Source organism: Vespa crabro, chromosome 8, assembly GCF_910589235.1.
Source record: "Vespa crabro chromosome 8, iyVesCrab1.2, whole genome shotgun sequence".
NCBI classification, from domain to species: domain Eukaryota; kingdom Metazoa; phylum Arthropoda; class Insecta; order Hymenoptera; family Vespidae; genus Vespa; species Vespa crabro.
Genome location: NC_060962.1, coordinates 2,990,533 through 3,016,731, shown reverse-complemented (window position 1 = coordinate 3,016,731; position 26,199 = coordinate 2,990,533). Strand labels below are relative to the sequence as shown.

Here is a 26,199-nt window from a genome sequence, read left to right as displayed (position 1 = left end):
TTATTTTGAAAATCATCTAATTAAAGAAGCTATTAGAAAAAACAGTGATGTGGAGAAAGAAATGAAAGAAACTATTAGTAAATTCGATGAATGTAAAGGTTATGAAATAGATGGTAGCCGGGCAAAGTATTATTATTTGAAAGGGAAGGCTTTAAATGTTGTAGATCGTTATATCCCTCAAGCTGAAGAACTTTTGAGTAAGGCTGTAAAATTAGAACCAAATTTAACCGAAGCCTGGAATGAATTAGGAGAATGTTATTGGAAAAATGATGACATTCAACAGGCTAAAAATTGTTTTGTCGGTGCTTTATCTCATGTATGTTTCTTAAAATAAAATATACTTTAATATAATCATTTCTATTATATGATTTATATTTATATTATTTGTATAGGGTAAAAATAAAGTATCTTTACGTAATCTATCTATGGTACTAAGACAAGAACCAACTTCAACCACAGAACAACGTGCACAAAATATTCAACAAGGCGTTGAATATGCTAAAGACTCTGTCAGTTTAGATACAACCGATGGTACCTCTTGGGCAATATTAGGAAATGCTTATTTGTCATCTTTTTTTACAATAGCACAAAGTCCAAATATTTTACGTCTTTGTATGTCAGCATATGCACAAGCAGTAAGTAATAATAATAGGTAATAATATTATAAAGTTACTCTTATTTTCTCGCTCTCCATCTTCAGGAAAAAGATATTGTAGCAAGAAGTAATCCAGACTTATTTTATAACAAAGCTATTGTAAGTATTTGTAATTATACATTTGATTATATTTTTATGATATATCTCTTAATATCTACTTGTAATTATCTTTTAAAATCAATTTTAGGCATTAAAATATCAAGAGGAATATGATCAAGCATTAAATTCGTTTGAAAGAGCAATGTCATTGGATCCTACATGGGAAACCCCATGCAATAAAAGAGATGAACTGTTACAATATTTAAAAGATGTGCAAAATTTAGTAAATACAAATGGGCGTGTTAAACCTAAAAGGCTTTATCAAATGATTAGGGTATTTAAAAAATTATTTGGAAAATACATATTCTTAAATATTATCTTGTTAATAGCTAATTTGATATTATTTATCATGCATGTAACACTGAGGTAGTTTCATTTTATATATACACATAAAGCATGTGTATATAAGCAGTGTATATACAAATTTATAGGGTTGTAATTAACTGCAGGCATTGGATGCTAAACACTTAGGGCCATATAAAGGTGGATCATTTACATTTGGTGAAAAATCTATAAAGTTAGATTTAACTTCATTGAAAAGCATAGTGCTTGGAGTGAATAGAGAGAAAGTTGTACTTGGAAAAGTAGTATCCTGGATTCAAGATTCCGATTGTGTCCCTTTGTAAGTATTTCTATTAAATATAAAATAAATATTTTCTATTTAAATAATGTTATAAATTTTATACTTACTTTTTTAGTGCATTTTGTCTTGTTGACCATGAGAAAACGTGTATTGCCGTTACGCTATATAATTTAGCTAAGGGCCGAGGAGTTACGGTAGGTGATTCGGTCGCTATTCCAGAGCCTTTTGTGATACATCACAAGTTTTCTTACATGAACAATGTTAGTATTTTTTATAAATCGATTAAATTTTTAATATTATAGATATAATCAATATTTATATATTTTTTTAGGATTTTGATTTCAAATCTATACGCGTTGAAACACCTATCATATTAGTTGTTAATGGAAAAAAATTGGGTATTGAACAACAAGCTGGAGTTAAGCTACATACCTTTAAAAAGACCGACTGAGATAAATTTTTAAAGCAAATATCGAAATAGTTTCATGGATGTTAATTACCGCATTATCATATAATTTTATTTAACTGTATAAAAAAAATAAGATGGTATTAGAAAAAGCTTGCAAAAAAGATCTTTGCGAGTAATCATTTTCAATATTGCGGTAAATAAGATTCTAATTAGTTTATAACGAGTTTTATACAATTTGATTATTTTCGTGCTGTTGCACGTTGAAACTTTACTTACTATAGACTTTTGATGGATTACTTTAGCACAAACATCCATTTCATTTAAAATAGAGAGTTACTCATATGGTATTTGTATTATAGGATGTATTTTCAGTCTATTATTTACGTTGATTGTTGAAGACTCTTGAAAACATGTTTGATATGTTTATGTTACACTAAGTTATTGTATTATCATGTTGTATCGTATTAAGAATGTTCACTGATTACATGGTAAAAAACACAGTGAGCTCCGAGTTCTATAATCAATGGCGTTGAATATATGTGTGATATAAGAAGCACGTCACTTTGCAATATTTGAAAGTATTTTTTTTCTTTCTTGTTATAGATGTCAATTAATAGTGATACTCTTTATAGAAAATATATACGTATAGATACTTTCATTGTCCGTAACCGGAGAAAAAATTTTAAAGCACAATATTCTAAAGACAATCTGAATATCGAGTCGATACAATTATACAGTTTGCATAAGTTTAACTTGACCCATCTATGTATGATAAACGTACAACAAATAATTCTACCGATAAACAATATATACAAGTCTTTTATCGAAATACTTTTTAAAGAGCACAATATACGAAGTGATACGCGTTAATAGCGTTTTTTTATCATTTAAAATACTATAATATAATACGATCAAATTTCGATAAAAACATATTCAATCCGGCAATGATCGTGTATAATAATAGAAAACTGCGTAAAATCATAAAGTTCGCATTGTTTTCTAATATCTAACCCCCAGTAGGTTCATCGTGCCAATAGAATAAGTTTTTCTCTTGTATATATATATATTTATATATATACGTATATAAAGAAAAAAAACAAAAATAACGACGATAACAATTATCATCATTACCGTCCAACATGTGTAATCGTAAAACGAATTACGTCAGATAATTTAATCCTAATATCAAATGAATTAAGGTAAATAATCAAACGGAAAACGCCGCTGTTTTATTTAACAGAAAATATCCTGTTATAATGTGCAACGCGTTATGTCTATAAATCTTTAAATTTAGAAGCAATCCATCGAGTGCGATTGATTCATTACTAATTGAACTCACTTTCGTTCCTTCTTATTCAAGAAAATCACGATGAAAATATTAATTCGATGGATCGATTTTCTATATAACGCGTTCCAATCAGTGCGTTTTCCGATCAGAGATCTTATTGAATAACGCTTGTGATATATGAAAAACTTTTTGTATAAAAATGTTTTCTATTAACGATTATAATAATAAATACTTATTTATAACAATAACAGTTTGGGCTAAATACGTGAAAAGTGTACGTAATATATAGTTTAGTACGGCTTCCAGGAACGTTTAATCAAAGAGGAAATCCATGGAATCACCGAACCGGTTTTCGATCATCAGCCGAATCATCTCGAAGATCGTACCACCATATTCCTCTAACGTCCTTAACTTGGACGCGAATCACAATGAAACGAAACTTCTTTCTTCTTTTTTTTTTCTTTTTTCTTTTTTCTTTTTTCTTTTTTCTTTACGACGTAGCATTCTCGTCGAGTCGCAATTTGATCATCTCTTCACATGTTCACTTCCCAAAGCTTAAAATAATTGTCGATCACTTCTAGGAACCACTCGCGTCTCTTCGAATTCTTAAAAACTGGCGCCAAGGTACGAAGTTGGAGTTGTAATAGTGCCTCGTTTCCGAGCAAGCCATCCAATTGTCTAAGCAAGGCCGCATCACCATGAAGCTTCAGCAAGCTAGCATACGAGAAGATGTAATACTGTACTCGGAGTCTCTCGACAGCCCAAGCTTCTACTGAACGATTACCACTAGCGGATTGTATGGCACCCATGTGTTCAGCGTACCAAGGTGAGAAATAATTGTTCAGTTCCAAGGTCGAAAGCTCCGAGACACCCCTTGTTTTCAAACGTTCTTTTATACGTAGATATACTTGAGGGGTATAAACAAATACCTGAAAAAAAAAAAGAATTTATTTCAGAATTTATTGAACTCAGGAGTAGTAGAATGAATTGAAATTCGATATCGTAACTTTGACAATTCAATTGATAAAAAAGCACTTTTAATTATTAAATGAAAGTGTTTTCGTTTCCGTTAGTCTCCAAAAAAAAAATAAATAAGGATTATATAAATCGAAAATCTTAATTTATTACATAATTCCTATGTACACTTCGAGTATAGAGTTCTTTAATTTCGAAGAAACAATGTGGGAGAACCAATGATGCATATTTAGATCTAATCGATACTAATTATCAATGATTATTCTACGTATATGTGTACATACATTTCTAAGAACAATGGTAATTGTTCCCTTACTACCATAGCGGGCGGTCATTTTCTTTCTCTCTTTCTCTCTCTCTCTCTCTCTTTTTCTCTTTCTCTCTCTCTTTCTCTCTCTTTCTCTCTCTTTCTCTCTCTTTCTCTCTTGCAAGGTCTATACGGATAGGTAATTTCGTTTCAATAACTATAGAATGGCATGATCGGATAAAAGTAGTTTCCTCTCGCGAGAATTGACGAGGTCGAGCGTTGAGAAATAAATTGAGAGAAAGGTACTATATTGTTTTTTAGACATTATCATTTGCAAACTGAATCCGATAACGTTGACCTTATTATTTATTAAAAAGAAAGTAAGTGTGTACGATTACAAATAGAAATGGGTTTTAAATTAAAAAAACTTTACTACATTATCTTCATGAATGTTGTCTTCATAAATTATCTTCAATGTTGTCTTAATAAAAGTAATAAAAAAAAAGAAAGAAAGAGAACTAAGTACTTAATTCATTTTACGAATTGCTTAAAAAAAAATGATGACTTAAACGATCGATAAAAATAAGAGATCTCACCTGATAGAGTGAATTTCCAGTGATATAAGAAGCGATATAATGAGAGCCATAATTCCTGATGAAATTAACGACACTAAAGGTATCACCAACTGTGACGTTTTCTGTTTCCCTGAGTACAACTTCATCAAGGAGTAAAGATTCAGCAGTGGCAACTAATTTCTGATTATCTCGAAATCTGGCGACCCGTACAAGGACATAACAATAATCACCACCGATGAAAGACGAGTTGATACCAAGATGCCTAGCTATGGCGGCCTTGGACCAACTGCCAGTGAACGCTCGCCAGGGTCTTTCTAATTTCTCGAAAGCGAAATCACGGAAGTATGCCTGTAGGAGTTGTCTTACGTTGTCACAAAATTCCATGTGAAAATCACCATCGAATACGCTTGTCATAGATTTTCCTTGCTGTAATTGATTCGGTGGCATCGCCATTGGATTCCTAAAGACATCCAAAGTTGGCTCGCGGAATATCCAAGTGTCTGTGTCGTTACGCGGCACAACCCTCATACTGATGCTGAGGTAACCGTAGCGAGTGAAGACATTTACGGCACCACCAAGACGAGGCTTTTGAGAATTCGTCGTTCGATCGCCAATCAGAACGATCATTGTCGTTATCAGGAGACCCATGCTCCTGCTCGTCCACATCTCGCGAGGATCGACACCGAAAATGGTCCTATCTGAAATAAAATTTATCATCATTATACAATCGTTTAAAAGGACTCGTTCAATTTTTTTTCTCTTTTTTCATTGTTGTTATATCACATTTAATATAGAGACTAGAACTTTAATATGTTGATTCGACAAAATTAACAGAAACGAATTAATTAAATGTCCGTTTTATCGAAGATTTCAATTCCTTCGGAAATGTTAATAACGATTAAGAGATTTCATGTCTTTGTTGAGCTAACGCAATAGAGATAAGATTAAGAGTAAAATCCATTATTTACTATTGACAGAAGTTTATGATGCATTATCTTCAAAAATATTCTTTGTTTCTTTGTCTTGAAATATTTATTTAAGTACATCCACTATTGGCAATTTTCTTGCACAACTGTTACCATTTTAATTGTGTTGTGTTTTATAATGTATGCTAGTTTTGCGAATAATGTATGCTAGTTTGCTCACATGAGATATCGTTATCAAAATTAATGTGCTTTCTTTGATTTAAAATTAAATAATGAAAAAATATAGTATTATCTATGATTGATTTAACATTGCTGATCAATTAGACATTTTCGAAAGATCGATTAAATGAAAATGGTTTTTTCTTTTTCTTTTCTTTTTTATTTTTTTTTTAGATGGTAAAAGAAAACGTCGATCGTACAACATCGACGAGTTTGCACTAAGGTTCTTCTTGGTACAAGCAAGCAAGAAAAACAGAGAAGAGTCTAGGGAGTAAAAAGCAACGATCTAAGAGCGGAAGATTGAGCGAGCTTCGTTACACCATGTCAGTTGCATCTTCAGCTTTTCCAATGTGCTGCAATGTGCACTCGTATGCATGTATATATGTAGAAACGACTGGTAAACTCGTTATCTTGTTTATGTAGGTCTAGGTACGTTGTCGAGGCATTTGCCACGAACGGAGCCAACGGCCTTCATCCCCACCTGTTTTACTCAACGACAAGTTTGCTTCGCGAGGGCTTCCCCATGCTTATACGTATCTTTTTTCTTTTTGTATATCCCTCTTTCTTTCTTCGTTTTACTCCTTCTCGCATTTCGCTGATCTTCGAAGGAAGGTTAACAGCAAACTCTGGACTTCTTTCAACCTCTACAAACTGGCAACGTGCATCCGTCTCGTTTCCATGATTCTCTGAGAACGTAGCCATGACTAGAATAAATATTTTCCAACTATAACGTTATAGTATTTTCTACAAATCGATGAGAAAAAAATTCTTCGTTTTCTTTCTTTTCTTTACTTTTTGCGTAATTAATGATCATTGTTGCATAAATTATTGATTCCTATTGTATTTGATTTTTTGATCTGTTCTAATTTTTTTTTATACTCTCATAGACGTTCATCATTCAATTCCTTTATCGCTTACATTAGAATTTAATTTAGATTTAAACTAATATGAATTTACCATGACCGTGATGATTGATTAATGATATCAGAAAAAGGCCCTGACTTTAATCAATCGAACATTTAACTCTATCGTATCCTTCGAGTTAATTCAATGGAATCGATGATGGCATTGATAGAAAGTCTTATATAATAGAAACAGATAGGCGAAATATAATTCAAGCGAATACACAATACAATCGATGTCACTCACTTGAATACTTCACCAGGTGACGATACATCTAGTGCATAATACAATACATATCTATGTACACATATATATGTGTATGTGTGTGTGTATGTATCTACGCATTTCCGTACAAGTGCATTGTCCGATTGATCGTTCCTTGGAACTATAACTACGCTTTATGGCGCCATAAATTATTCGAGCGTCTCCAAGCTTATTAATTTATAATTCGGAAATACAAGCTTCTATCTGTGCTCCTTATCGACAGATATCATGGGACATCAATTGAAAATAATGGATTAGGTAGTTATATGTGTGTGTGTGTATTACGTCTAAGCGAAATGCGTGGCAATTCGAATACGATAAATTTGAATATTTAATAATAATCGATTTCTTTTGAGTTATGACAATTTATTCATGAATAATTTATGAATAGACTTGAGAATCTTTTAAAAATCGTTAATGAAATAAAATTAATTTGTTCCGTAAAATTTGAATAGCGATAATATAAATAAAAGTATTTTTAATATTATTATCATTGAATCTTTCTATAAGAAAGTTCGACGATCCCAAGAAAAATATAGGTATACGTGCACGTAACGCGAGAATATGTGAAGGTCATGCACGCAGCCCTGGACTTCTTCCAAGCTAACTAGCCAGCTAGCTAGCTATCACTAAGCGCTACGACGAGTTCGTCTTGCCTCGATGACTTCTGGATGACCAATACACGATTATTCGCGATAGCCTATCACAGAAAGTGGCTTGGTGGCTTGGACTATACAAAGACGTATTTGTTGCTTTTTAATATCTCACATTAAAAATATAGTAATACATTTGTTCTAATTTTTTTTTTTTTTATATAAATCAAATATAAAATTATTACAAATAACAACTAAGCTTCTATGTGATTATTTGCAAAAATAAAAATACATTTAAAATGAGTTAACATCGTTTATCGTTAATAATATCGCACAATAATAATTCATATCACATAATAATAATATAATGTGCTTAAATTTTAATTTGTTAAATTTTTATATCGATTTTATATCGATTAAATTTAAGAAATTTTATGATTTAATATCTATTTGATACCGTGACGTAAGCAAGATGTAATACATCGAAGCACGTGCGTAAATATTTTAACGATTGAGGATATTACGAAAGAAATCGAGTTCTTCGAGAAAATGTTTACATTGCGATGTCTACGAAATTATATATCCAATGACACATCAAGTTGATCACGGTCAAAATATAACATTACCGAGACAGAGACATAATTTATCCTAGACCTAGAATATTAGTACCGTTGCAATCGATTATTTTTTCTTTTTTCTATTTGCTCGAGCATAAACGAACGTTCCGTCATTCTTGTGTAACGATATTATTTTTCGATTAGACGGCTATTGGTGAGACGATAAGCCGATGCGATGCAAGACAAACAAATTGTAGAAATCATCGACAAAAACTCGCGAAAAGGAAATCGTTGTCCTTCGACGAGAGAAGAGACGTGTTTTACGGTAATATATATTTTCCTATTACATTTAAATTCAATGCAAAACCTGTATTATAATATTAATTGCTGATAAATGTCAAGAACAAGTCAAAGACGAGGTCAATAAGATTCTCCATTGAATGATTCTCATCCAAAAAGATTCTATCAAAAGAGAAGATATATGAAAAGAGAGGGTTAAACGAATTATATGTAATAATATCGGATGGTTTTACGAATGATTATTTAAATACGTTTGAATGTTTTATGTTAAGTAAATACATAAGAGGGCAAAGTTCAAGGGAGTGAAAGTAAAATTAAAATCCGTCACATTGTACGCACCTCTTGCTTGTGCATCAGATTTACTAACGTTTATAATCTTCGTTAATGAAGAGTATTAAAGTAATGTTAAATAAAAGTTATCGTTAAAAAAAATGATTCCTTTAGCATCCAATAGTAAGAAAAACTCATAAAAAATGAAAGCATACTTATCAACAATTATAAAAGTTAATGTTGATAAATAATGTTCGATCGCTTAAATTTTATATTTTATTAAAGTAATATTCTTTTTCTATTCCTTTAACTTAATTTACTATAAGTAAAATATAATTGTGCGAAAGAAGATGTATCCAAAAATGGTCACTTTTACTTTTTTGTTTTGTTTTGTTTTGTTTTGATACTTGGAACAAGTCAAATATTATTTAAATAATTTTGTTAAAAGTTAGCAATTTTATGTAACATCGTAGTGATCCTTTTGCTTCATTTTTATCGTCGCAACGGTCCCGGATATTACATTTTCTGCCGTTCACTCGTAAAATCATCTACTAACATATATACATACATATATATATATATATATATATATACGTACATACATACATACATACATACGAAGAAGAACAGTCGTTGAATCCTCTTCCTTCGAGCACGAAAGCCAATTGTGCGATGTTATTATCTGTGCTATAAAATAATAATGAAAGATTTTTACTGTCCAATCGTCGCTATGCAAAAGTGAAAAGGATATAATTACTAGTAAAACGAGTACAAATTTTCTATTTAATGTTTCAAATCGTTAAAATCGAAAATCGATTTAAAAGTAAATATCTTTTGTAGAACACTTTTACTTAATACGATTTTGTCATTTCTTCGAAAGATCATTTAATTTGACTTGGTATTGATCCAGATCGAATAAACTTTGCCATTATCGAATACTCCTCCCTTCTTTGTCCTACTGACCTTTTATGACCGATAATCGTGCATTACGTTTTGAGTAGTGCACTTCTGATCGATGTTGCACTATTATGTAACATTATATATAATTTCAATATATATTTTTTGGATCGATCTAATAATTGAATTTCTTTGAACATTGGTATTGAAACGATATTTAAAAATCTTTTGTCATTTTATATATAATATCTTTCGATGATAAAAGAAGATCGATAAATTGGATTATATTCTATTTCATTTTTATAGACCTAATTGAAAACAATTTTCTACAGAAACTTTTTATACAAGGAAGTTATCGAAAGGGGAGATACGTACTTGTGGTATACCACATTGATAAAATGCGCCTATATAGTGAAATTTACGTAACGCTCCTTCTATTTGTTGGTTTATCTCGAAAGGAAGATCGTTCCACATACCCAGATTCAATGCGCAACAAACGAAAGTGATAATGCATATTCATGAGATTACGGCAAAAGGTTTAAGACATATAACGTCCTTTCTGATGTTTCCGATTGTAGTCCAATAAATTCACATAAAATGTCTCAGATATATTCGTAAATGCTGAATTATGAACAATGAGTATAAACAATGTATATTATATTTCGAGTTACTGACAATCATCGAATTTCATGAGAATTATTCTATTCGTTTCAACATCGGCTATTAAATGTTTGTTTTTTGCTCTTCTAATACGTAACACAAAATTTCTTATTGTTTAGCACGTAATATTCTTTGTTAAACGTTCAAACCTAACGATCTGTATGAAATTACGTTTTTATTCGATATCATTATAAATTTTTATTTAATGTTAGACCTCATTCCTAACAGTTTCCATTTCACTAAACCGCATTGACGACAAGCCTGTGAAATCGAAAATGACAGTCTCCAAATTAGTAAAACGGAAGGAACTAGATCCACTTTCGCTATTCGCTTTCAGACCTATACCAGTTCTTTGACGTGTTAATTCGAGGACATTATTATTTACACTTTCAGTGTTAATGGCAATGCTATTAATTACAATTTACATTGTACAAATTACAAATTGCATTGACAATATTTTTCGATAATATTTACAATATTTAAAAAATGATTCAACATATATGTACTCATTCAAAAAAGATCTTTAAGAATATATTGAGTTGGAGAAAAAGAAATCCATTATTTTTGCGTGAACTTCAAGACTTTATTTAATATGTTTCGGATTGTCCGATTTGGGTCAAATAAAAAAAAAAAATTAAAATAATAGATTTCTTTTTCTCCAATCTAATATATCCTTTTTCCTTAAGATTTTAAATTATATTAAATAAATTGAAATTTGTCGATAACTCTGAATAACCATTCGATATGTACATTAAAAAAAAATAATAATTAATCTAATCTCAATTAGATTTTATTTTTCGAACGATCGTCTATCGTTTTTTGATGATTGCATCGTCAATTTCACGATTATCTTTTTAAACAAATATTAAATAGAGGTTAAGATATGATTAAATGAAATGTATAAAAATGGTTTAATAATTTACCTTTAAAATTGTTGCGACAAAAGACGTAGAAATGTCATAGAAATTCCAAAAAGTGAAGTTCGTCGATGACTCGATAAGATATCCTATATGGTTATAAAATACTTTTTTTATATCTCGATCCGCAAGGAATTCTCGCGGTGTTAAGAAGCCCCATTGAAAATAATAACTGAGCGTATGTACGTTGTGATTCGTTTGTCGCGAAGCGTCAAGATACGAGTTGTGTACGGAGGTCAATGGGAAAGAATTACTTAAGTACTCTCATGGTTAAAAGGGGCATTGAGTTGCCTATTAAACACAGGAAGAGGGAGAACTATAAACCATTTTCCATCTACGCAGATCTTTACCTTTTATGTATTTTTCTTTTCTCTTTTCATTTAGTAGCTTATCGACGTTTCACTTCGCTAACGAACCATAATCTTTCGAAACTATAAATAAAAATAAACGTCTGTGTGTGTGTGTGTGTGGGTGTATGTAACATTTATCAAAATAATCGTAATATTGTTATATAAAATAATAATTAGTGAAGGAACGATATATAAATTATTTTATTATTTAAATATGTCTAATACTCTGTATCAAATCTTCAATTAAAACTTTTAAATAATGATTGCAAAAAATAATTAAACTTCTAATTTTGTGTTATTTGTTTACCTAGTCGTATTAAGACAAAATAAATAAATAAATAAATATATATATATATATATATATATATATTCTTAAATTTGTTTTTTAACCATTATTTGTAATAATGTTTAACTGCTTAGTACTAATTAGAACTTTTTATGATAGAAATATAATTGTACTAATAAAATAATTTAATAAAGATAGCAAACAAATTATTAAGACACATGCACACGCATACACACATACACAACTCTAATCGATATTTTGCTTAAAGTCACATCGAGAACGAAGTTTCGATGATCCCGATGTCATGGAATATCGCATAAGTAAAACATTACATACATATATGAAATATGTCGCACGAGGACATATCAAGAAGTGTCTCATTATGCATACACACATACACAAGTCAAATCGATATTTTGCTTGAAGTCACATCGAGAACGAAGTTTCGATGATCCCGATGTCATGGAATATCGCATAAGTAAAACATTACATACATATATGAAATATGTCGCACGAGAGACACATCAAGAAGTGTCTCATTATGTTCGTTATTGTCTATCATTATAACATGCCTTATAAGTTATGCTAGAAAAATAATATTAGTTATAGAAAATAGAGAGAAAATATATAAGAATACAAGTCACGTAATAATGTGTGTGTCTTTATCTATGTATATATATTCGTTAGAAAGTTACAGAAAAAAAATAGGCTTAACTGCATTCACATTTGTAACATCTTCACGCTTCAATGAAATTTAATTAGGCGACCTATTTACATAATTTAAGATACAAAAGAACAGATGCGTTTATGTTTAGTCATTATTACCAAACAGTTTGAATCGATGATAAGAATTTAAAACAAAAAAAAAAAAGAAAAAGAAAAAAAATAATTCGAATGAAAAATTCATTTAAATTGAACATACTGGAATAAATAGTTTAGTTTATTCACATTGATAATAACGTATTCGATGATGTTTCGTTATTATTCGTTAGTACGTTGACTTTGTTACTAGATTGCTGCACGACGAACGAAAGATCGACATGAAGGCGACTTCTTATCCAGAGCGTGTCTCTATTATCAACAAGCATTATCGTTTAGAAAACTAGAAATGAATAGAAAACACCGTTAAACGTTCTCATTTAAACCGCAATCTTTTACAATTAATTAAAAACGTCTTGTCCTTTGTATTATTACGAATTTAACAAAAATGAAAAATAATTTTCGAACGAACAATTTATAATACCGAAATTGACTTTAATCGATCTTGTTGATTGATTTTTACGAATTATATCTTTAGGGTTAAGGAACCAATTTATCCTACCGGATCAAGCAGCTTTATTCCATTTCCGTCAATCGTCCCTCCCCTTCTCTAATTCAATGTAAAAGCTTTTTCTCTCTCTCTTTCTCTATCTCTTTTTCTCTCTCTCTCTCTATCTCTCTCTCTCTCTCTCTCTCTCTCTCTCTCTCTCTCTCTCTCTCTCTCTCTCTCTATCTATCTATCTGTCTATCTCCCTACCCATCGACACTAATTGTTATGGGTCACTGACTGAACGCTTGTTACAAGACACTAAAAGATAACGCGTGAGCTCTCCCAGCAACGTTGCCGTCCCAATCAACGATACGCTCGTTGCACCAAATGCATACTCGTTGCACCAATTCGCAACGAATCGAACGATGTGAAACGTGAAATACATATATGTATGGATATGTATGTATATGTATTTATATATGTTTTTAGGTATGCTCGGTCTTTTTTCCTTTTATTTTTTCATTTTTTTTTTTTTTCATTTTTTTATTTCATAGTCCTTGGTCAAATCGATCTCCTAATTTCGTCGTTCGTCTCGTTACGCGTTCGAGTATTTACTTACCGTATCAACGTTACTACAAATTCTGATAACTACTTTTTGCGAATCTTTTTATACTTTCGAGAATTGAGAGATTTTTCTTTTTTTTTCTTCTTTTTATTTTTTTTTTATTTTTGAAATAATGTAAATTATTATTTTTAAAACGTAGATACGTGATATACACAGAGCGAATGATGTGAAATATTGTTTGGCGTAAAAAAGAAGATAGATGGATTAAAAAACAAAAAATATGCAATTTTACTTTTACGATACGTCGATGGCTTTTTAATAACAGCTAAGGTTAGAAAAAAAATTTCTTTGAATAAAGTCATATAGTATATTTGTTTCTTTTAATAATTTTCATGAGATATATTTTAAATAATTACTTAGAAGCTTGATTTATTTCGAAATCGACGAGGATTGACGTTTAAATCGATTAGAAATTGACTCGAATGGAAACACCATAACTATCTGCGTTCAAAGTGATTTATTTCCTTCTCAAGAAGGATTTGTAGGTATCGATAAAGCGTAAATCGACTACCGGCCTTTACTATTTGCATTACTGTAGAAACGTTCCATGAGATTACTTACCTTTTATTTTCTCAGATCCTTACAGAGAAAATTTTTGCTTACGCACCATTTTTAAAGTTATTTTCCAAGCCAATAACGTCATCCATTCATCGAATTACGAAAATTCGATCTGCCGACGATGGTAAATTTTCAACCGATTTTAATTATGTCCTATTTACTTGACCGATATTCGATTTTTTTCGCAATTTTTTTATTCGCGTGTAAAGTATTTATAAAAAATATGACAGCTATAAAATATATACAAAATGAAATTACATAACATTTTTTTCAATTGCTTTTATAAAAAAACAAACTTTATAATATTATATACATATACATGTATATATAGTACATATTCTATATTATAAAGTATATATATATATATATATATATATATATATATATATACTTCATTAAATTTTTTTACTTCTACGTTCTCGACTCAATTTCTATGATAACTTACGATAAATTGGTGTATAAGTTTCATGAGAAAGCCAGTAGATGATTATCTTTAAACAAGTTCATTTGATTTTTATTCCCAGCCATTCTTTCAGATGTTATGTGTGTGGATGCATATAAATGCACAGATAAACTGGTTTTCATAAATATATATATATATAAAAATATATATATATACTATCTTGTAAATTTATAATACAATTCTGTGAATATGACGCTCCATTTTTATAAAAATGATGATAATAGAAGGAACTTTCTTCTTTGTTTATATAAAAAAAAAAAATTTCAAACTTTTTTCAATATATGAATATGAGAAACAAGAAATTTTCAAGAAAAATATGTATTTGATATTATCGCATCATTTTGTAAAAATGATTTCTATTCGTTCCTAATCGATTCCTATTTATCTTCTATTTTAAATATTATATGAAATTAACAGATTGTACAAATGATCTTTGATCAAATATACCCTTTAATAAAAAATTAAAATAAAAATTCATCAATGATTCTACTTGTTCGAAAGTATGAGCCAATTTATCGCAAGTTGATTTCAAATCTACATCCTGAAGACCAAGGTTGCTCACTTTTCTGACGCACGCAATGTTAATCAATTGCGTTAGTTTTACGTATGTACGTGAAGAAAGATTATTTTTTGTTCATTCAATAGCAGGTTTCAGAAAAAGGAACATGCTAATATTAGTAATAGAATATTGATTTATTAAGAGGTAATATCGAATGTTCATATTTACGATTCAACGAAAGCAATTTCTTATGGTCAATAGTGGCTATTTATTAAAGTTAATTAATATTCAAATCTAAAACATCAAAATTAATGAGAATTTAACAAAAAAAATTATCAATGCCAATTCTATCAATGTCAACCTCTGTTTATCTTCGTCCTATTATTTGCATATATTTGTTTAATTATTAAATGAATATGCGATTATAATTCAAGGCTTATTATGATGTTGTTTTCTTTTCTTTTCTTGTTTTTTTTTTCATTTTTCTTTTTCTTTTTTAGATCTCAGAGGAAACGTAACATATATTTATGGCGAAGGTTATAAAGGCGAAGATCAAGAATATCCTGTCACGAACAATATATCCTACGACAACAAGAATACGGTTGAATTAGAACGTATATATGTTGTTTAAATAAATTTCAAATAATAGCCGTCATATTTCGCTAAAGATAAATTTGATGTAAATGATATATGTATTTGTACAAATGGAAGATAAGAACTTTATAGATTTAAACGAAGAAAATTGTAACAGAGGCATTCAAGTAAGATTGATTCACATTAAATGTATATCGTATATATTAAAACTTGCCAGACATATTATTTTATGAAAATTTTTATTGGAAAAAATAAAACATTTTCCAGACGAATAATTTAACGTGGTCGTATATATAAATTCTAGAAAGAAAGTGACAAAACATCGGCGAGAAAATTGTATAAGTTACATCAACGTTCGTTCGTTTGTGAATACACTTATGTTAGGTTTAATAAAGTTGCGGTTTCTTTGCCTTTCCTTCACACCCGCCATTTGTTGAGGAACGCGTGGGAAACGTTTTAACCAAGCAGATGTTGTCTCACAATCAGACCTGATATTTCTCCAGTTGATCGTTGACTTTATGATTCATTGTTAGGCCTAACAAAATGCTTAACTCTAGGAGGGATATTGAATAAACTCCTACGACCATTTTAATTACATTTTATCTCTTGTCATCTTTTTATTACTAGGATGGGAATATGCTTCATTAATTTTCATGCAATTTTTTTATTCTTGAAACCTAAAAAATTATGGAAATAACAAAAATTTATTTAAACTTCTTTCGAAATCGAATTTCGTTATGAACTTTGTTATGACGTCAATGATTTTGAAATTTAAATGGCAGTATGAAAAGTTTTTCCTTTATACATATATATATATATATATATATATATATATATATATATATATATATTCTTTTTTTTTATATAAATTTATTCTATATTTTATTATTTTTATATACGAAATTATCCAAACAATAATGGAATTTCTTGATTAAACTTGCAAATCTTTATTATGCATATTTCGAGAAAGAACCGAGCGGTCCTCTCCTTGTTATTTGCATGAATTCCGTCTGGCATTTGCTGAGATACGATAAATATACGTTTCTGTTGTTTAAGATCAAGTCGTTCCCGTGGATTCTTTTAAGTTCATAAATTCGATTCTTTTAAATATCAACGTGATCAATTTTTAATAACAAATAATTGAATCAAGTGATCATTTTATTTATTTTTCTCATGTCGATTGATTTTTTTAAGAACTATTTTTAAATAATGAAACGAAACGATATCCCGTATTCGATAACTTTTCATAATATTATTTTATAAAAAAAAAAAAAAAACAAAAAAATAATAAAAATCAGAGGACGTTTTTTATTTTATAAAAATTCATTCGCAGAAAAAGTTGATGTGCTTTATCTAAACGACGAGAATCTAATGTAATCATGCGAATAGCTCATGCGACAAAAGGAAGGATTCTCGAGATTTGCGATCCAAATCGAGTTCACCTTCTTGCGTGATTTCCTTACGCGACGTCCTCCTACTGTCCTTCGACAGGATGCAATAATTTCGTGCGGTAAGATAACAACGTGCGAGTTTCCGCAGGAAAACATAAGGCAAGAAGAAGAGAAAGAAGAAAGAGGAGGAAACCACTAGCCTTTGTAATTTATGCACGAGTGAGAATGTTTTCTTTTTTTTTTTTGCGATATTTGAACGGACTTGAAATCGACGATGCGTGTCTTCCCTTTCCTTGGATAACTTATTGTTCGATCATACCATTTGAAGCTTCATCGCATGTGCCACTATTTTTTATAATCCTTTGTTCATCACTAATTCAAAGAAAATATTTGCATACGTAAATATATATATATATTTTTTTTTGTCAAAATATTCCTCGTATTTTTGTAGATATTATTTGAATTTTTCAAGAATATATATATTCTTTTTTCTTTTTTTTTTTTTTTCTTTTGATGTCTCTAAATAGTTTTTTTTATAGTATTACATTTTCAATGTAATATTTAGTTAACTATTTCTCTTATAACATTTTGATATTCGACTTAAAAACGTTCGAAACAATACTCAGTAAAAGATGCTTTTTAACTTTCAATGCATCGCCCTTACCATACCCTCCCCCATCCCATTACCATGTTTCGTCTAACGTGCTAAGAAAGCTTTTCTCTCGTTTCTTTCGTTATAATTCACAGCACTCCCCTTTCGACTTTTGGTACGTGCTTAGAACGTAAACGAGTACTCGGCATTTAAACTCGTTCTTTGAAGAAATAACAACGGAGTTTAGTAGCGGTCGTCGGTAAATGATAAGTACATAAAAATACATAAGTATCTATCTAATGTCAAAGCTAGTTTCGACCTTTAATCATCTTCGCTAGCTTCGTTCTCGATTCAGTCGTATCATGTGAGGTCTATTATTAGCAAAGTAAAAAAAAAGCAACACAAAAAATAAATACAAAAAAAAAGAAAATAAACAAACAAAAACACGCATAGAGACACATTCATACGCACACAAATAGAGAGAAATTGTACGCATTGATCATTAACCGCGTGCAAGTCCTTTCTGATAAAACCGCATGACATTTAACGAGATGGCAAACGTTGCATCGCAACGTGCTGCGAATCGAGCGAATCTCTACACCGATGAAAGAAGAGAATGCGTTGTTCTTCTCATGAGTTGGTAAGCCGAACATTACGACATGTTTCTTCGGGTGATAGAAAGAGAGAAGAAATTGGAAAGGGAGAATTTAAAAAGAGACAGAAATCTCGTGCCGCATGAGGAGTCAATCACGGGATCTCGGCCGAGGAGTCACGTTTTCATTGGGAATGTATTTATGTGTGTGTGTATATATATATATATATATATATATATATATATATATATATGTACTTGATTTCGTAAGTACCATTACCACCATCGCTTCTTCTTTTACTTCATCTGTAAGAAATCTTGGTTCTTTCGAAGATTCTTTCGAGGAAAGTGCATCGATCCTGTAATCTTTCTCGGTCAATGATTTAATAGTCGATTCGATTAATTTCTTTGGAATTCTCGAATGAATATTAAAAATACCCGTTTAACTATTTATCCATACGTGTTAAATAAATTTGTGTAACAGAATTCTTGTGCCTGTGAAATCTTTATCAAAGATTAAGCAATTCACTTGAATCAATGTTCTTATCATCATTTTACTTTCCTTTTTTTTTAAGATGAATCATGGTGAAATAATAAAAGCAATGTAAGTTATACAATGGTGGGGAACATTGAACTTACCATATCTAAATTTCTACGTGTTATCTAGAATACGAGAAACGATTACTATGTTATGATAAAATGATAAACAATAGAAAATGTATGACTATTTACTTCTGGTATATTCTCCTTATATATATTTACAAACAGCAGCTGTGATCAAAAAAGCACGTGTCGTTTTTGCCTGATAACTCTTAAGGCGTATAAGGCGATGAAGTATCAAGATAGTGCTAAATTACTAATAACCTTCTAACGTTCTATCTCTGTACGACCGTTGAAACGTCTCAATAATGTTTCTCTGAAATAATCAGAAAAATGATTGCAACACAAAAAGAGAAGAATTGTTCTTCTCATCATCCTTTAAAGATATTATTTTTCTACGGAACAATTTCACTTTCAACAATCTAGGTAAATTTACTATAATCAGGTATGATACAGATAGATGTATCTACGAACAACCTTCGTAAAGAACTGTCAAACGTCAAAATCAAAAACATTACAAATCGTATACGCCTCTTTCATGTTAGACATGAATACATATTATACTTGAAAACGTATGATGCAGAAAGTGAAAAAGTTTGAAAAATTTGATTATGGTTGATTCATGGTCACTGATATAGGTGATCATAAGAATTAAGGATATATGAGATCGAACACGAGGTAGGAGGTATGATACATAAAACGTATGTACGTGGCATAAGCGAATGAATTACGAGTACATTCACTATTGTTTAGGACATATGTCTTTTTCTTTCTTTCTCTCTGTTTCTAACTCTGTATGTCGTGAGCTCTAAGTAGGTATTATTTCTCACCTTGATATCGAAGAAAAATCATTCGCACGACCGACCTCGATCTATAGTTTTTTTGTCTATGTTCCTATCGATATCCGTTAAATTTTCATTTTCACTCGATTTATTTTATATGTAGATTTATCTTAAAAAAAAAAAAGAACGAATTCTCTTAATACGGTTTCAAAACGAATTGATTGTTACTTAACACGATTACACAAACATTTTATCGTATTTATATATTACAATTTTTAAAAATTATATTTATATTTTTACAAATAGACAAACGTAAGATATTAACGATTTGAATACACTGACAAAATATAAAATTAATATGCAAAGATCAAGAATATATATATAATTAGAAAGGTTAACTTGAAAACTTAGACCGATAGAATATACTTATATAAGTATAATGATTAAAGAGAGAAATATTTTCAGTGATAGCTATTTTTTGTAAAAGAAGAAAAAGAGAAAAAAAAGACAAGAAAAGAAAGAAAGAGAAAAAAAAGACAAAGAAAGGAAAAAAAATGACAAAGAATACATAAACCAGGATACAAATAATAAGATTTATAAATCATAAATGTTTTAATCAGTTAAGACATTGGATTCGTTACTCTCGATCATACGGCTACTATTATTAGCAGTAAAGTATATTCCTGGTTGAAAATGTGGGTAAATGGTGTAAGGACGGTCACTCGTGTTCGCTCGTATTCGCACGTGTCTTACGTCGAATACTTTTTGTTCTAATTGTTACGAAGACAACGACACAAGCGAGCAACCAAGCAAGCAAGCAAGCAAGCAAGCATGAGAGTCCTTAGCGTAACGAATCGAGCGTGTAGAAGAAACACCATACGTGAAAGTACGGCTTTAACGATAGGATTGATAAACGTGACGAAAAGTCGAATAGATAAGTTTTAAATGTTGCACTAAGCGCAAACCAACACGATACTCTTTCTCGTTTCTCAAAGCGCGAGATCGGTTCACCAGGTGTTTGGGTTGTACGGCACGAGCTCGTAATTGTGTTTGCACCTGCGAGTCTCGCATGTATGCCTCGTGAAACGAATGATAGATCGCGATCATTCGACGTTAGGTCATACAAGAGCGTAACCTGAAAATGGTGTATGTTAGAACTTGTTCGACCGAGCTGACTCATAACCGGAGAACAACCATTCTCATTTCTCTCATATTTTACTCAGTATTCGTCACTAAGATCTCTTTTCCAAAAGGAAAGAACAGGAAAAAAAGAAAGAAAATATTCTCAAGAGAATGTTATTTAGATTAAACAAGATCTAACGATTATAAGAATTTACATAGATACAAAAAGAGTATTGATTAGATATCGTTATATATATTTATAGTTTCGTAATGTAATTATCGTAAGATAAAAATAAATTAAACGATAGTTTTATTCTTATAATATTCTCATTATCCGTAAAAGTTCAGATTTTTCATCATAACGCAAATTTATATTTACGATGAATATTGAAATGATATTACAAGAAAGATCGTAGATATCGTTAACCATGACTAACGAAAGGTTAAACGATTATTAGTTACATGATTGGATCTCTCTTTGTCTACAGGTGCTACTTCGAACAAAGATATTTCTGAATGCTGACTACCACATGATTTCTTGCTACCGGCTCCTAACTTATACGCCACTCCTTTTGACTTCATTTCCCTTCGAACAATCTTTCGGTTGTTCCATGCAAATCGTTAATTAACGTAATCCTTTTTTAAGATTCCTTAGTTTAAGATTTGCGCGAGAATCTAATTTCCTTCGATGTAAGAGTCTCTAAAAAGATTCAAATAAAAGCATAACAAATTAATTACTACGCATTCAAATGGAATGATCAGTTTTTAATACCTTTATTCAATTTACTTTCTCATCGGATTGATTGAATAAGATGAAATGTAAAATTTTAAAAGGAAATAATTATTTCTAATTCAATTATTTGCAAATAATTTCTGACATTAATCTTTTTTTTTATAGTAAATTTAAAATTTTTAAGTATATTTAAAGTAATTTAAAGTAAATTTAAATTCAAATAAATTTAAAGATTTTTATAGTTAATTACACAAAAAATAGAAACAATTTTTGAAAATCAGGAAATGTTTTTGCATCACATTATTTATTTAAAAAAAAAAAATATTAAGGATCATGTGTTCTTTATGGTTTAATATTTTCTATCGTGATAAATTCTGTTATATAAATTCGTATAATTTTTTTGTTCGATTTACCTTGGCCTACATTACTGTATTTGGTCCTTTTAGATGAAAAAAAAGAAGAGGAAGAAAAAGAAGAAAAAGAAGGAAGAAATATCGAGCACGATTACGAGCCGTATCTCCTCGACACCTTATTTAAACCGGCGTCTCGAAACAAGCTCGTTTAAAGATAGAGCAATTTTCATTCATCACTGATTGAATAAAATATAATCACGATATATTAAATAATCGGATGTATAGATTTTTCTTTTTAATGTTCTGAAACAAACGGAATGTTTATCTTTATTAGGATATTAATACAAATTATTTAAAGATTTGCTTCGTAAAGATGTACTCCTTTGTTGAGTGAAATGAGATTAAAAGTTCGAAATTATACAATATCATCGATAATATTTTGATTCAATATTATTTACAAATATTTTTATGTTGGAAATCATTCGTATAATTAAATCAGAAATGTGAAATTTATTTTTATAAATAATCGCGAAAAAAAAAAGAAAAAAATTATTGAACATCCTCTTAGGAAAATTATCGTTTCGATTTAAACTTTCTCCCTTTCATTAATGATCATTGCTTTTCCTGTAACGAATGATTCATTTAAAGCAGAACTTTCTCACTGGTATTATATAATTTCATCTAGAAATGAAGCACGTGACAAATCAGGTATCAGCCGAGTACCGTTAACTCATTTTACTCATCTACCTACCTATCTCAAATATTTCTCATACTTGTGTGAAATTTATCTTATCTGAATAATGAGTTAATTATTCTTTATACTCTAAATATAACAAAAAAAAAAAAAAAAAAAAAAAAAAAGAAAGAAAAAAGGATATTGCGCTCGGTAGTTATTTGAGGATCGCACCGTATCTCGACAGTAATTGTAACAGACAACCTGGTTCCTTAACTGCAATGAGTACAAGGCTGTAATGCCGCAATCTTACTTTCAGTTACGCTTATGTCCGTGTTATCCTGGCAACTTCTGCTAAATATTTTCGTTTTTCCCTTTCATACTTTATCAAGGTCGATCGTAATAAAAGGTTAAATATAAAATAGGTATTCCCTTTTCTTTCTCAAATAAGTATAATCAATTCCTTTTTTTTTGTTTCCAGTATTTTTTTTCTTTTTTTATTTTTTTTTTAATACCAACTTATCAATTTGTTGATAAGATAAAATTATAGAGTATGTGAATTGTTGGAATAAAAATTCCTCGGCGACTTATATCACCAAATTTATCTTACATAATACAAGTGACAGTATCAAGTATATGAGACAATAAAGACAATAGCTTTTATCCTGTTTGTATATACATATATGTATATATGTATATATATGTAGAATGTCGGTTCTGAAAAACTTATCGTCGATGATCATTTAACAAATGGAATAAATATTGTTATTTATACTTAAAAAATATTGTCGTTTTAATTAAAGTACCTACATTAAAACGTATTCAAAAGTATAGTCATAAAGAAGACCGATTCCGTAATTTTTGATTACGAAAGAAGTATATAATTCGAGTATGGATAATCGTATTTAAAGGTTCGTTACGAATTTCAGGAACAGACAAGGCGTACACGGCTTGCGATTTCCGTGCATTAATCCCAGGCAGGATCTCGATGGAAGCTGCGCTACGTAATCCGGCTTTTGGTATATGTGCGAGGTTGAATAACACGTTGAGTAAGCCGACATGCAATATTGGAGCAACGAGTTTACACGTGCCTTTTACACACATATATATTTATTATAGACGATAACTTCTCTTCTTGAATAGAAGCCCAGTTTAGCAAGCCACTATAGGAGAGATTAGATTCGATTTATCCACTGACGATTATTAATTCAATTCGACTATATCGAAAATTGGTTGTTAAAAATTTTACCACCAAACCTAAGCTAATCCACAAAATAGAAATTTAATCTTCTATTGGTATTTAATATTTAATATTAATATCCGTATATAATTAAATAGAGTTTATCCAATTAAAAACGTTTAATAACTCTCGGTAATAAATACCAACGATCCAACATATTTTATTTTATTTTATTTTTTTTTTTTTCAAATATATTCTAATCGAATCTAACTACAAGCTGAGTTAAAACGGGTCGTCTTTTCTCCTGGATCCTACGAAGTAGATACTTAGATACTTCCAATTTTCTGAAGAAACGTCAGCGCGCCGGAAGTATTTCGGAATTCGTCACTGACGTGCAACCAGGACGTGAGATGAGAGTAAATTACTCGTTGCTCTTTGGACAAAGACAAGTTTCTTCGAACGGGCTTTCCAACAAGCACAACCGTTCATATATAATTCTTTGTGGAAAAATGTACTACGAGAAATACATAATTCAATTTTTTATTCGATTATATTGACTTCGAAAATAAATGATAAAGTATATCCAAACGAAGTGTCCAACAAACTCTGTCTGTCTCTCTCTCTCTCTCTCTCTCTCTCTGTGTCTCTCTCATTTGATTTATGAATATTTGAATATATGGAAGAATTAAAAAAATGTTCACTTTTTTTTTTACTTTAATCAAGATTCTTTTTCAAGTACTTCTTTAAAATATCAGGTCTCCTTGAGATTGTAATGCTTTAACTTTCAAATATTTTTTAAGTTATTTTCTTTCAGATACTTTTTAAAGAAAAACTTTTAGAAAAAAATGTAAATGGCAACGAAATAGAAGCAAGAAACTCTCGAAAATAGTAACACTTCCGGCTTTGATATATTGGTATTTAAATAATAATTATCAGTTGCCCGACAAGAAATATCGATACGGTATGGCGAACACGAGATACAAAAAAAAAAGGGGGAATCAATGAGGTACGACTTGATACGAGCGAAATTTCACGATATCGTGCACGTAACTGCTTTCAGAGAATAAAAGAAAATTCTGTGCAGATATCGATATTGCATAAACGGCCCTCTACCAGTTTACGATTGTTCTTCTCGGTTTAGTGTGATATTTATAACGAGAATATCACGCCCCACGACAATTGGCAAGATATTTTTTAACATAAATATTCATATAACGATGATAACATCTCGAATATCTCGTAAACGTAAAATATCATTAAAGCATAAAAGATATAATTGTTTTTAATCGTACCTGGTAAATTCAAGGTTTCTCCATTTCCAATTAACGCTTTGATTGCTATCTCTTTCGTCACTAAGAAAAATTTTAATCGTACGATAGCTTTAAATGATTTTCTAAGTAGCAATCATCTCGTTGTAAACTTGAAAGCGTGTTTATTTGATGAATCGTAACTTCATAGATCCTCCTCCAAAGATCGATATCTTTCAAGTCGATTTGAATGGTAATTCAATAATATCAAAGATTACCCAGAGATCACTATTAAAACTATATTTATTTATTTACAAACACAAAATCAGCTTGTTTTTCGATATAAAGATCAATGATAAATCATTTGATCAATTTTTTGAAGATATATCACGATAAAGGAAGGAAGATCTTTCGAAATTTCCAATAGCACCTTATATCACTGTCCAATAGTAAAATCGACACGGGACACCAGAAAATATCGATCGATCGCGATCGATCGCGATCGCGGTTTGTTCGCCTCTCCTGCTCTCGATCCCGCTGCTTCGACTGAGCATCCACGACTGCGACGGATATTCGAATCGGCGACTTCACCGAGAGCGTGTTCCTTCCTTCGCTCGTTCGCTCGTTCACTCGCGCGAGTTAGCGCCACTACTATCACAAACGACTATACTTAGTGACTGCGAGTCTATACATATGAGAAAACCATGCGGGTGGGGTCTACAGTTTTCTTCCTTAGTGCCAGCCTCAATTCTATTATACAAAAAATTCTAATCTTTTTCGAGCTTTGAACGAAAACTTCAATGCAAATCAGTTCCATGAAATGGCCTCGTATTCTTGAATGATTAATATCGATCTTTTTTACCTGATCGTTTGATCTAATATATATAAGTGTGGAAAAAAGGATATATCTTTAAAAAACTATAATCGAAAACAAAAATGAATACGCTTGTAAATATATGTATATTAAATTGGC

The 26,199-nt window shown here is 30.4% G+C and overlaps 2 protein-coding genes across 11 annotated transcripts in view; one reads left to right on the top strand and one right to left on the bottom strand.

The window, feature by feature from the left end:
- Positions 1 to 3,282, top strand: part of LOC124426151 (tetratricopeptide repeat protein 5-like) — a 4,942-nt gene extending 1,660 nt beyond the window's left edge. For both annotated transcript variants that reach the window (XM_046967491.1, XM_046967492.1), the window contains 7 exons: positions 1 to 316; positions 393 to 635; positions 701 to 754; positions 843 to 1,028; positions 1,204 to 1,376; positions 1,453 to 1,597; positions 1,669 to 3,282. The exon at positions 1 to 316 is cut by the window's left edge and continues 35 nt beyond it. In XM_046967491.1, coding sequence (XP_046823447.1) covers positions 1 to 316; positions 393 to 635; positions 701 to 754; positions 843 to 1,028; positions 1,204 to 1,376; positions 1,453 to 1,597; positions 1,669 to 1,788 — 1,237 coding nt within the window. In that variant the 3' untranslated portion in view covers positions 1,789 to 3,282. The remainder of the gene's footprint in view (positions 317 to 392; positions 636 to 700; positions 755 to 842; positions 1,029 to 1,203; positions 1,377 to 1,452; positions 1,598 to 1,668) is intronic.
- Positions 2,094 to 25,849, bottom strand: LOC124426152 (torso-like protein). 9 transcript variants are annotated; one of them, XM_046967493.1, is made up of 4 exons: positions 25,272 to 25,849; positions 9,470 to 9,550; positions 4,853 to 5,529; positions 2,094 to 3,963 (listed from the first exon to the last, which is right to left on the bottom strand). In XM_046967493.1, the coding sequence occupies exons 2-4, from the start codon at positions 9,477 to 9,479 to the stop codon at positions 3,568 to 3,570; spliced, it is 1,083 nt and encodes a 360-aa protein (XP_046823449.1). In that variant the 5' UTR covers positions 9,480 to 9,550; positions 25,272 to 25,849; the 3' UTR covers positions 2,094 to 3,567. The 9 variants fall into 9 exon arrangements, with proteins under 9 accessions (XP_046823449.1, XP_046823452.1, XP_046823451.1 ...); XM_046967496.1 differs by having other exon boundaries at positions 9,474 to 9,550; XM_046967495.1 differs by having other exon boundaries at positions 9,478 to 9,550.
- Positions 25,850 to 26,199: the final 350 nt, after the last annotated feature.

What these genes read in the sequence shown, in the direction of transcription:
- LOC124426152 (XM_046967493.1), bottom strand. An exon ending in CTGGAAATTCACTCTATCAG is followed by an intron (nt 3,964 to 4,852) that starts GTGAGATCTCTT and finishes TTTTTTTTTCAG; the next exon opens with GTATTTGTTTATACCCCTCA.